This window comes from Somniosus microcephalus, chromosome 18 (genome assembly GCF_052327205.1).
Source record: "Somniosus microcephalus isolate GS21.2 chromosome 18, FLI_Smic_1.0, whole genome shotgun sequence".
NCBI lineage: Eukaryota > Metazoa > Chordata > Chondrichthyes > Squaliformes > Somniosidae > Somniosus > Somniosus microcephalus.
In genome coordinates this window covers 9,647,439-9,658,797 of record NC_141004.1, presented here as the reverse complement: position 1 = coordinate 9,658,797, position 11,359 = coordinate 9,647,439, and the positions used below count along the sequence as shown (strand labels likewise).

The following is an 11,359-nucleotide window of genomic DNA, read 5'->3' as shown; positions in this document are numbered from 1 at the left end:
GTTTTGATAGAGTAAATAAAGAGAAACTGTTTCCAGTGACAGAAGGGTCGGTAACCAGAGGACACAGATTTAAGGTGATTGGCAAAAGAACCAGAGGCGACATGAGGAAACTTTTTTTTTAGACAGCAAGTTGTGATCTGGAATGCGCTGCCTGAAAGGGCGGTGGAAGCAGATTCAATGGTAACATTCAAAAGGGAATTTCGATATATACTTGAAAAGGAAAACATTTCTGGGCTACGGGGAAAGAGCGGGGGAGTGGGACTAATTGGAGCCAACACAGACACGATGGCTAAATGGCCTCCTTCTGTGCTGTGTGTTTCTATGATTATTCAAAGAATAGCAGGGGCATTATCCCGATCTCCTCACTGGCAACTATCCCTCAACAAACACCATCAATACAGAGTAATTCATCATTTATCTCACTGCTGTGTACAAAATGGCTTCCGTGTTTGCCTAACAGCAGTGACTACATTTCAAATTTAATTCATTGGCTTCAAAATGCTTTGGGCAGGTGCTGTATAAATACAAGCTCTTCCTTTAACTGGAAAGTGCAGTGGGGCGGGAGGGAGGGAAGAGGGACGAAGTCTTCTGTTCAAAACTTATAGTGAAGTTTTAAAAGCATTCTTTATAGCACCATTTACAACTCCCTCCACCACCGGCGCACCGTGGCTGCAGTGTGTACCATCTACAAGATGCACTGCAGCAACTCACCAAGGCTTCTTCGGCAGCACCTCCCAAACCTGTGATCTCTTCCACCTGGAAGGACAAGGACAGCAGGCGCATGGGAACACCACCGCCTCCAAGTTCCCCTCCAAGTCACACACCATCCTGATATACGGGGTCGGCCATTTAAAACCGAGATGAGGAGGAATTTCTTCACTCAGAGGGTTGTGAATCTTTGGAATTCTCTGCCCCAGAGGGCTGTGAATGCTGAGTCTTTTGAGTATATTCAAGGCTGAGATCGATAGATTTTTGGACTCTAGGGGAATCAAGGGATATGGGGATCGGGCGGGAAAGTGGAGTTGAGGTCGATGATCAGCCGTGATCTTATTGAATGGCGGAGCAGGCTCGAGGGGACGTATGGCTGACTCCTGTTCCTAGTTCTTATATTGGCTGTTCCTTTATCATCGCTGGGTCAAAATCCTGGAACTCCCTTCCTAATAGCACTGTGGGGGCACCTTCACCACACGGACTGCAGCGGTTCAAGAAGACGGCTCACCTTCCCAAGGGGCAACTAGGGATGGGCAATAAATGCTGGCCTTGCCAGCGATGCCCACCTCCCGAGAATGAATTTTTAAAAAACATAGCAAACAAACCTTGGCCACAACCGAGAAGAGACTGGCGCTTGGCTCTCCAGAGCGGGTAACCTGCCGAATAACACTCAGTGCGAAAGATTTAAATCCTCTGCCTCCTCTCTTGAAAGCACTTAACATTTAGTGAGCATTGAAAGAACTTATTCCACTCCCTGATGTGTACGCTGAAGGATGATTTTTCTTTTAGCCCTGTTATGCTTTTGAGGTAAGCATGTGGTCTTGGAGGAGAGTCGATCAGCGGCTGTACATTATGTAGACCCAGGGGATATAATTTATACCCCACAAGTGAACTGACCGGATATCTCATGACCACTGAAGCTGTGAGAGTTACAGTTGGAGCCACGAGGAATATAAATCCCATCCCATGGGCCTTCATAATGTATTCTATTTTACCATATTCATTTTTCAACATCTGTTATATAGATGGTTATGTTTTACTGGAACTCTCGATTCCTTCGCAAATTGGTTCCAGTAGAGCTGGAAGAAGTGAGTGTACTGATCGGTCTCTGGTCCCCGTGCAGTGCGAGTATGGATTATATATTTTTTTACATTCATTCACGGGATGTGGGCATCACTGGCAAAGGCCAGCATTTATTGCCCATTCCCTAATTGCCCGAGAGAAGGTGGTGAGTCGGCTTCTTGAATTGCTGCAGTCCATGTGGTGAAGGTGGAAAGGCTTTGGGGAGTCAGGTGGTGAGACACTCACAGCAGACTAGCCAGCATCTGACCTGCTCTTGTTGCCACAGTATTTATGTGGCTGGTCCAGTTAAGTTTCTTGTGTGGCGCGAATGTTACTTGCCACTTATCAGCCCAAGCCTAAATGTAGTCCAGGTCTTGCTGCATGTGGGCACGGACTGCTTCATTATCTGAGGAGTTGTGAATGAAACTGAACACAGTAAAGCCCAGCTCGAAGTGCAGTAAAGGCCAGCTGGTAGGTACAGGCACCTCCACAACATGTTATCAATGCTTCCTTGCGCCCAGCCCAAAAAGTGTAAATAAATGGTACAAACTAGGTCTCCCTTCCCCCCTCGATACAAGACCTGACGAAACACGCTCCCTAATAGCACACTGCCCAGTGTGGTACTGAGCAATGCAGATCAGGAAGGGAACCACAGCCCTGAGTTTACTGCTCAGCTGGACTTCTGACTAGGGATGGTGGTGGAAAATCAGTCACAGTTCCTATTCCTGATCACCAGCACAAGATAAATGAGTGTTGAATGAGTGAGAAATGGACAGAGTGGTGGTAATCTTAACCCAACTCGCCGAGACATCCAGCAAATCAGACGCGCTTGCAGAGAGAAAGAAAAGAAAGACTTGCATTTATACAGCGCCTTTCACGACCACCGGATGTCTCAAAGCGCTTTACAGCCAATGAAATACTTTTGGAGTGTAGTCACTGTTGTAATGCGGGTAAGTAAGACAGTACAGGAAGGTTAAAGTGCAGATCTGGTAAGAGGGAAAATAAAGAGGGTTGGAAGTTGAAAAGATACTGAAGCTAGATATTACGATACAGAGCAGGGGCAACTGATACAGCAAGTAAATGTGCCCAATACAAAAGGTATGATCACGCAAGGGAATAATGAGAAAATAAATAAGCATATCTATCGAGGAAATGGATGCCTCAAAGTTCTATATATCAATGCTAGGAGTCTTGGGAATAAAATGGGAGATCAGGAGGCCCCTCCTGGACAGGGATACTATGATATCAGAGAACTAGTTCAATAACCAGTTGGATAAATATACAGTGTAACAGACCGTACAGGGATACAGGTTACTTCAAAGCTTAGTGGAGACAAACTGGGATGAGAATGTAATTATGAGAGGGACCTGGTTGGTCCAGATTTGGATGCACTTTGGGTAGGAGTAAGACATGTGAGAAAAAGGAAACTCTGAATATCTGCTGTACAGCACCAGGTAAAAGAGAAGGGGTTGGACCAGGAACCTTCATAAGAGAAGCGTGCACCGGAACAGATGCAGTTGTTATGGGCGACTTCAATTCACTAGGGATAGATTGGGCAAGCTACAGGGGCAATAAGAACATAAGAAATAGGAGCAGGAGTCGGCCATTCGGCCCCTCGAGCCTGCCCCACCATTTAATAAGATCATGGCTGATCTTCGACCTCAACTCCACATTCTCACCCGATCCCCATATACCTTGATTCCCCTAGAGTCCAAAAATCTATCGATCTCAGCCTTGAATATACTCAACGACTCACAACCCTTTGAGGTAGAGAATTCCAAAGATTCACAATTCTCTGAGTGAAGACATTTCTCATCTCAGTCCTAAATGGCCAACCCTTTATCCTGAGACTATGCCCCTAGTTCTAGACTCTCCATAGAACATAGAAAAATAGGAGCAGGAATAGGCCATTCGGCCCTTCGCGCCTGCTCCACCATTCAATATGATCATGGCTGATCCTCTATCTCAATACCATATTCCCGCTCTATCCCCATATCCCTTGATGCCTTTTGCGTCTAGAAATCTATCTACCTCCTTCTTAAATATATTCAGTGACTTGGCCTCCACAGCCTTCTGTGGTAGAGAATTCCACAGGTTCACCACCCTCTGAATGAAGAAATTTCTCCTCATCTCAGTCCTAAATGTCCTACCCCATGTCCTGAGACCCCTCATTCTAGGCCCCCCAGCCAGGGGAAACATCCTCCCTGCATCCAGTCTGTCGAGCCCTGTCAGAATTTTATACGTTTCAATGAGATCCGCTCTCATTCTTCTAAACTCTAGTGAATACAGGCCTAGTCGACCCAATCTCTCCTCATACGACAGTCCTGCCATTCCTGAAATCAGTCTGGTGAACCTTTGCTGCACTCCCTCTATGGCAAGTATATCCTTTCTTAGGTAAGGAGACCAAAACTGCACACAGTATTCCAGGTGTGATCTCACCAAGGCCCTGTATAACTGTAGTAAGACATCCTTGCTCCTGTACTCAAATCCTCTTGCAATGAAGGCCAACATATCATTTGCCTTCCTAACTGCTTGCTGCACCTGCATGTTTGCTTTCAGTGACTGGTGTACAAGGACACCCAGGTCCCTTTGTACATCAACATTTCCCAATCTAGCACCATTTAAATAATACTCTGCCTTTCTGTTTTTCCTACCGAAGTGGATAACTTCACATTTATCCAACGTTATACTGCACCTCCCATATATTTGCCCACTCACTCAACTTGTCTAAATCTCCTTGAAGCCTCTTTGCATCCTCCTCACAACCCCACCTAGTTTCGTGTCGTCAGCAAACTTGGAAATATTACATTTGGGTTCCCTCATCCAAATCATTGATATATATTGTGAATAGCTGGGGCCCAAGCACTGATCCCTGCGGTACCCCACTAGTCACCGCCTGCCACCCCAAAAAAGACCCACTTATTCCTACTGTTTCCTGTCTGTTAACCAATTTTCAATCCATGCCAGAATATTACCCCCAATCCCATGTGCTTTAATTTTGCACACTAACCTCTTATGTGGGACTTTATCAAAGGCCTTCTGAAAATCCAAATACACATTCACTGGTTCTCCCTTAGCTATTCTACCAGTTAGATCCTCAAAAAGATCCAGGAGGTTTGTCAAACACGATTTCCCTTTCATAAATCTATGTTGACTTTCTGTCTAATCCTGTTGATATTTTCTAAGTGTCCTGTTATCACATCTTTTATAACACTCTAGCATTTTCCCTGCTACTGATGTTAGGCTAACCGGTCTGTAGTTCCCTGTTTTCTCTCTCCCTCCTTTTTTCGATAGTGGGGTTACATTTGCCACCCTCCAATCTGCAGGAACTGTTCCATAATCTATAGAATTTTGGAAGATGACAACCAATGCATCCACTATTTCCATGGCTACCTCTTTTAGTACTCTGGGATGCAGATTATCAGGCCCTGGGAATTTATCGGCTTTCAGTCCCATTAATTTCTCCAGCACTATATTTTTTACTAATATTCATTTCCTTTAATTCCTCCTTCTCACTAGACCCTTGGTTCCTTAGCATTTCTGGGAAGTTATTTGTGTCCTCTTCCGTGAAGACAGAACCAAAGTATTTGTTTAATTGCGCTCTCATTTCCTTTTCCCCATTATAAATTCTCCCGTTTCTGACTGTAAGGGACCTACATTTGTCTTCACTAATCTTTTTCTTTTTACATACTCCAGCCAGGGGGAAACAGCCTCTCAACATCTACCCTGTCAATCCCCCTCAGAATTGTATATGTTTCAATGAGATCAACTCTCATTCTTCTAAACTCCAGGGAGTATAGGCCCAATCTACTCATCACAGGGATCAATCTAGTGAACCTTCATTGAACCGTCTCTAAAGCAAGTATATCCTACCTCAGATAACAGGAGTGAAAACATGATTCTGGACACCATATTGGATTGTTACATGGGGCGATTGGTCAAAAAACCCACACAAGCAGTTTGGTGATATTTGCAGATGATGCCAATTTGCATTGTGTTTCTGAATCCAAATCATCAATGTAAATTAATTGGGCCATTTCACTCAACACCTCCTGACACTCGCTGTGTTCTACCCTTCACTAAATTTCTTATACATTCCTGCTGGGGTAAGGGACATAATGGGCAGGCGCAGACACACAAGTTCCTTTCCAATTGAATGAAGAATAGGTTTCAATGGTAAAACAAAAAAATGCAAGACTGGTAATCCAAGGGAATCCAAACTGGATGTGCATTAATATAAATAGATCAGAAAATGGAGTGTCAACCTAGATAAATGGCCAGATAATCTGTATTAGTGATGCCGTATGAAGGATAAATATTGGCCAGGGCATCAAGGAGCTCTCCCCTGCTCTCCTTCAAATAGTGCCATTGGATCATTCTCCTTGTGAGAGAGAGTTTAAACTAATACGGCAGGGGAGGGGAGAAGACAAGAGAGCAGAGGATGCAACTAAGACACGGTAAGATTTAGATGCACAGGTAAGTGAGGTAGAAAGGTTGAAAAACAGGATTAAATGGTTAAAACAAAAAATGCAAGGTTTGGCGATCCAGGGGAATCCAAACTGGATGTGCATTAATAGAATTACAACAGAAAATTAGACTTTTGTGCTCGAGTCTCTGGAGTGGGACTTGAACCCACAACCTTCTGACTCAGAAGGCGAGCGTGCTGCCCACTGAGCCACGGCTGACAGCACTTGGGTCGGTTCCGGGTACCCATTGCAGTATACTGCACTATAAATGGGTGCTTTTAGAAAGGGGGGAAATATTGGATGGGAGAACCTGAATAAGTTAACGGAGTATTAACACCACCGTGTCAGCCAATGAGTTGGAGGCAGAACGGGGCTTACAGCAAACAGTCGATTTTACAGCAAAGTAAATTTAAACAGTCTCTACGCACTACAACATTCAGAGTCATCTAATTAAAGCAGGAATATTTCTCCAGCAAAATGTGAGTTGCATAATACAAATTATGTGCGTAAACTCAACCCTCTCGTAAACTTCCCCTTAACTGTCGCTGCTCCAAAGCCAACACTTCCAGCTTCTCCAGTCTTTTCAGATAATGGACGCCCCTCATCTCCGGCACCATGTCTGTAACAAACACTAGGGGGGTAATCTTAACCCCCGGGCGGGTTTGGGGGGTAAAAATAAAAAAAACAGGAAACCCGAGCTCAACCCACCGACTTCCGATTTTAACGGAGTTTGGTCTGGGTTTGGGGTGGGGGGGGGGTGTGTGGCGTGGCGGGTGACAAAGCCACTCTCAGAACATAAGAAGTAGGAGCAGGAGATTTGGCCTTTCGAGCCTGCTCCACCATTCAACAAGATCATGGCTGATCTTCGACCTCAACTCCACTTTCCCGCACTATCCCCATATCCCTTAATTCCCTGTTCCCCAAAATTTATCAACCGGTCTTGAATATACTCAACGACTGAGCCTCCACAGTCCTCTGGGGTAGAGAATTCCAAAGATTCACCACCCTCTGAGTGAAGAAATTTCTCCTCATCTCAGTCCTAAATGGCCGACCCCTTATTCTGAGACTGTGACCCCGTGTTCTAGATTCCCCAGCCAGGGGAAACATTTTCTCAGCATTGACCGTCAATCCCCTTAAGAATTTGATGGTTCAATTAGATCACCTCTCATTCTTCGAAACTCTAAGGAATATAGACCTAGTCTACTCAATCTCTCCTCATAGGGCAATCCCCTCATCCCAGGAATCAGTCTAGTGAACCTTCATTGCACTCCCTCTAAGGCAAGTATATCTTTCCTTAGGTAAGGAGACCAGAACTGTACACTGTACGCCAGGTGTGGCCTCACCAATGCCCTATATAATTGTAGTCAGACTTCTTTACTCTAATCCCTTTGTAACAAAAGCTAACATACCATTTGCTTTCCTAATTGCTTGCTGTGCCTGCATGTTAACTTTCTGTGATTCATGTACAAGTACAACCAGTGTGCAAACATTTCCCAGTCTCTCACCGTTCAAAAATATTGTTTTTTTATTTCTCCTACCAAAGTGGATAACTTCACACTTCCCCCACATTCTATTCCATTTGCCATGTTCTTGCCCACTCAGTCAACCAGTCTATATCTCTCTGCAGCCTCTTTGCGCCCTCCTCACAGCTTACTTTCCCACCTAACTTTGTATCAAAATTAGATATGTGACACTCAGTCCTAGCCTCAGGAGGCGGGTCAGTCACTGAAATCTTTTAAGGAGGCCATGTGCCTCCATTTTAACTTTTTTTTTAACACCTGCAGGCCGGGATTCCCGGCAGATGAAAGGAGGCGAGGTTGTCTGGATCCATGAGCTAAGCACCTTTATTGCAGTGCTTGTGGGCTAGGAGGGGCAGGAGTGCTTCCCCTGACCACCAAACTTATCTTTTAAACAACCCACGATTGGACCCCCACGATCGGCTGCCCCCCACATGCCCCAATCACCGCCCCGTGATGTCCGACTTCCCCCACTCCGATGTCAGACTTACCCGCCATCCACTCCCTGGCTGCTTTCCAACCCAACAAACCAACAGTCCAAGCCTGTCAGGCGAGAAACCTGTCGAGATCATTTTAAACAGGTCCTGCCGTTAATTTCAGCAGGACGTCTGGGAAACCCTTACCTCCGGGTTTCCAGTCCGAAAATCCTTTCCCCCTCCCCGCCCGGCTCCGAGTTATTAGCGAGCCCTAGGAATAAAACACTAAAAACATTGCACATTGATCAGCGTCGGAAAGAGAAAGACAGGTAATTTCCAGCATTCTCCGAGAGTGTTCCAGAGTACTACAGCATGAATCACCGGATGCCTTCGTTCAGATCGCAACTGTCACAGGGATCAATGTTCACCACGAGCAACTGCAAATCTCCCATCGCCAGAAAGAGCCGGGCTGATCCTAGTAAAATCTGAATTACGAGGGAAGACTTGGGTTTTGGAAAGGAGGCATCTGAGTGGTGATCTTATCATAGAACAGGAGACCGTTTGGCCCATCGTGCCTGTGCCGGCTCTTTGAAAGAGCTCTCCAATTAGTCCCACTGCTCTGCTCTTTTCCCACAGCCCTGGAAAATTTTCCCCTTCAAGTATTGATCCAATTCCCTTTTGAAAGATACTATTGAATGGGCTTCCACTGCCCTTATACCGAGGTATGCTAGATTGTCAAGGGCATAAAGTTAAATTCAACTGTGGGAGTAGAACAAGGAGATACAGACTTATAGGGAAGGGTAACTTTAGGACTGATATTCTTCTTTATACAAACAGCGATCAACATGTGGAAGAAACTTCCAGATAGAGTGGCGGAGGTGAAAATCTTGGGATCATTTAAGAAATAATTGGCCGCAACAATGGAGGGACAGTAGGAATTCTCTGGATAGATGAATTAAGATGGGCTGAATGACCTTGCGAGCGAGTGCAGCAGAAATGAGTGAACGGAAATAAAATGGGGTCCGTCCACATAAACATTGCACAAAATTTAACTTTTATTTTTTTTTCCCTTTTGATTTTTCCTCCGTTTCTCCACTTGGTAAGAAGAAACTGAAATAAACTCTGCTCTCAGTTCTTTGTTAGAAGGTTGAAGCATCCAGACTTGGCAGAAGTGACAGTGTCTCCGACTCGCAGTAGCAGTGCTCTCCTCGGCCTTTCCCTCCCTCGCCTCGATAGCCTGGGCAGTGTTCTGTTGTGCGCTGACAGATCCCGGGAAAGAGTGGGGGGGTGGGGGGGTGGGGAAGGAAAGAGCGTTGGGTCTGTTTTCTATGAACCATTTGTGTCAGATTCGGGTCAGCAGGTGCCAGAAGCTGGAGGGTAAGACACTCTCAATCTTCTCCATCACAAAGTTGAAGGGTGCAAAGAGCGTGCTGAAGAACTGCAAGACATTAAACAGCAAGGAAGCGAGAGTTAGAGGCATGTCTTGTGAACGAGTAGCATTCTGAAACCACAGGCAACATTAAAAAAAAAATTTTTTTGCGCTTCTTCCCCAAGACACGTCCCACCAAACCTCCGAGGGAAAGGCATCACATTATTCGTAAAGCCGTTTGACTCCTGTTTTGTCAACTGACACTGCGCCCGTGTCGCTCTGGAATGAACTGGCGAGAGAAATAGAATGTCATAAAAACTGCAGCCTAGCAGCAATCGTTTGTGATACGAAGGTTAACAGGGCTTTATTGTTCTGTTCTATTTATCTGCATAATATTGGACAAAAGAACTGAAAGCATTAACTCGGGTTTTCTTGCAGATTATGAAAATGACGTTGCTCGAGAACGGATAGCTACCCTGCTCAACATCAAAAAAAATTTTGCACAAAAGACGTCAATAGCGGGAGGTTTAAACGATTCCAAGGTCGTTTATTTAAGACAGTTGGATGCTGTGATGGGAGCAGGTGGAACGGCAGGTTTCTAAATGAATGTATTTATCTTGCGAGCTACATTTGAAAAAAAGTCACCCCGCCCCTCTCGGCGTCTCACACTGCAGATTAGACACTGCACACATGCCGGATTGGGCAGCGGGTCTTCTTAGGACCCAGGTGTTTCAATAAAGGAACAAATTCATATTCCGTGAACTACTTTAACATGCTGCCTAGCTCACAGATTTTTGAAAGAAAATGCCCAACGTTAACAGATAATTCGAGCTTAGCTCGTTTCCCATAGTTGTCAGCCGTGGCTCAGTGGGCAGCACTCTCTCCCCTCGGAGTCAGAAGGTTGTGGGTTCAAGTCCCGCTCCAGAGACTTGAGCACAAAAATCTAGGCCGACACCCCCAATACAGTGCTGAGGGAGTGCCGCACTGACGGAGGTGCCGTCTTTCAGATCAGACATTAAACCGAGGCCCCGTCTGCCCTCTCAGGTGGACGTAAAAGATCCCACGGCCACTATTTCGAAGAAGAGCAAGGGAGTTTTCCCCAGTGTCCTGGGCCAATATTTATCCTTCAACCAACATCACTAAAGCAGATTATCTGGTCATTATCACATTGCTGTTTGTGGGAGCTTGCTGTGAGCGAATTGGCTACCGCGTTTCCCACATTACAACAGTGACTACACTTCAAAGAGTATTTCATTGGCTGTGATGCGCTTTGGGACGTTCTGAAGTTGTGAGATGAATGCAAGTCTTTCTTTCTTTATAATTCTCTGGCCACCTGCTGATGATGTGCTGAAAAGTTCCAGGGGCCACAATGTTGGGCATCAGCAGCCAGTGAACATGGCTTCTGGCCAGGGGCACTGCTGCCTGAATTATTTTTATTTTAAACAGACGGTTTCTTCTTCAGCGGCAATGCCAAGCGGGCGCTGTGTGGCAGGAGCACGGCTCATATTTAAGGAGCTAGTGCTTAATTTGCAACAACACGCTTACACTTACTGCTCGAACAACAACAACTTGCCTTTATAAAGCGCCTTCAACATAGTAAAACACGCTTCACAGGAGTGTTATTAAACAAAATTGGACACCGAATCACTTAGGAGATATTAGGGCAGGTGACCAAAAGCTTGGTCAAAGAAGTAGGTTTTAAGGAGCGTCTTAAAGGAGGAGAGAGGCGGAGAGGTTTAGGGAGGGAATTCCAGAGCTTGGGGCCCAGGCAGCTGAAGACACGGCCGCCTATGGTGCAATGTTGAAAATCGGCGATGT

At 45.5% G+C, this 11,359-nt stretch overlaps 1 protein-coding gene across 14 annotated transcripts in view; it reads right to left on the bottom strand.

Annotated features, from left to right (window-relative positions):
* Positions 1 to 9,205: 9,205 nt before the first annotated feature.
* LOC147105014 (suppressor of tumorigenicity 7 protein homolog) overlaps positions 9,206 to 11,359 on the bottom strand; it is a 179,296-nt gene continuing 177,142 nt past the window's right edge. For 13 of the 14 annotated variants that reach the window (XM_086011016.1, XM_086011025.1, XM_086011020.1 and 10 more), the window contains one exon: positions 9,206 to 9,610. Coding sequence is in view for 6 of the 14 variants with exons in the window: in XM_086011015.1 (XP_085867141.1) it covers positions 9,515 to 9,610 (96 nt within the window). In the remaining 8 variants the exon portion in view is untranslated. The remainder of the gene's footprint in view (positions 9,611 to 11,359) is intronic. The other variant, XR_015081668.1, reaches the window with a different exon arrangement.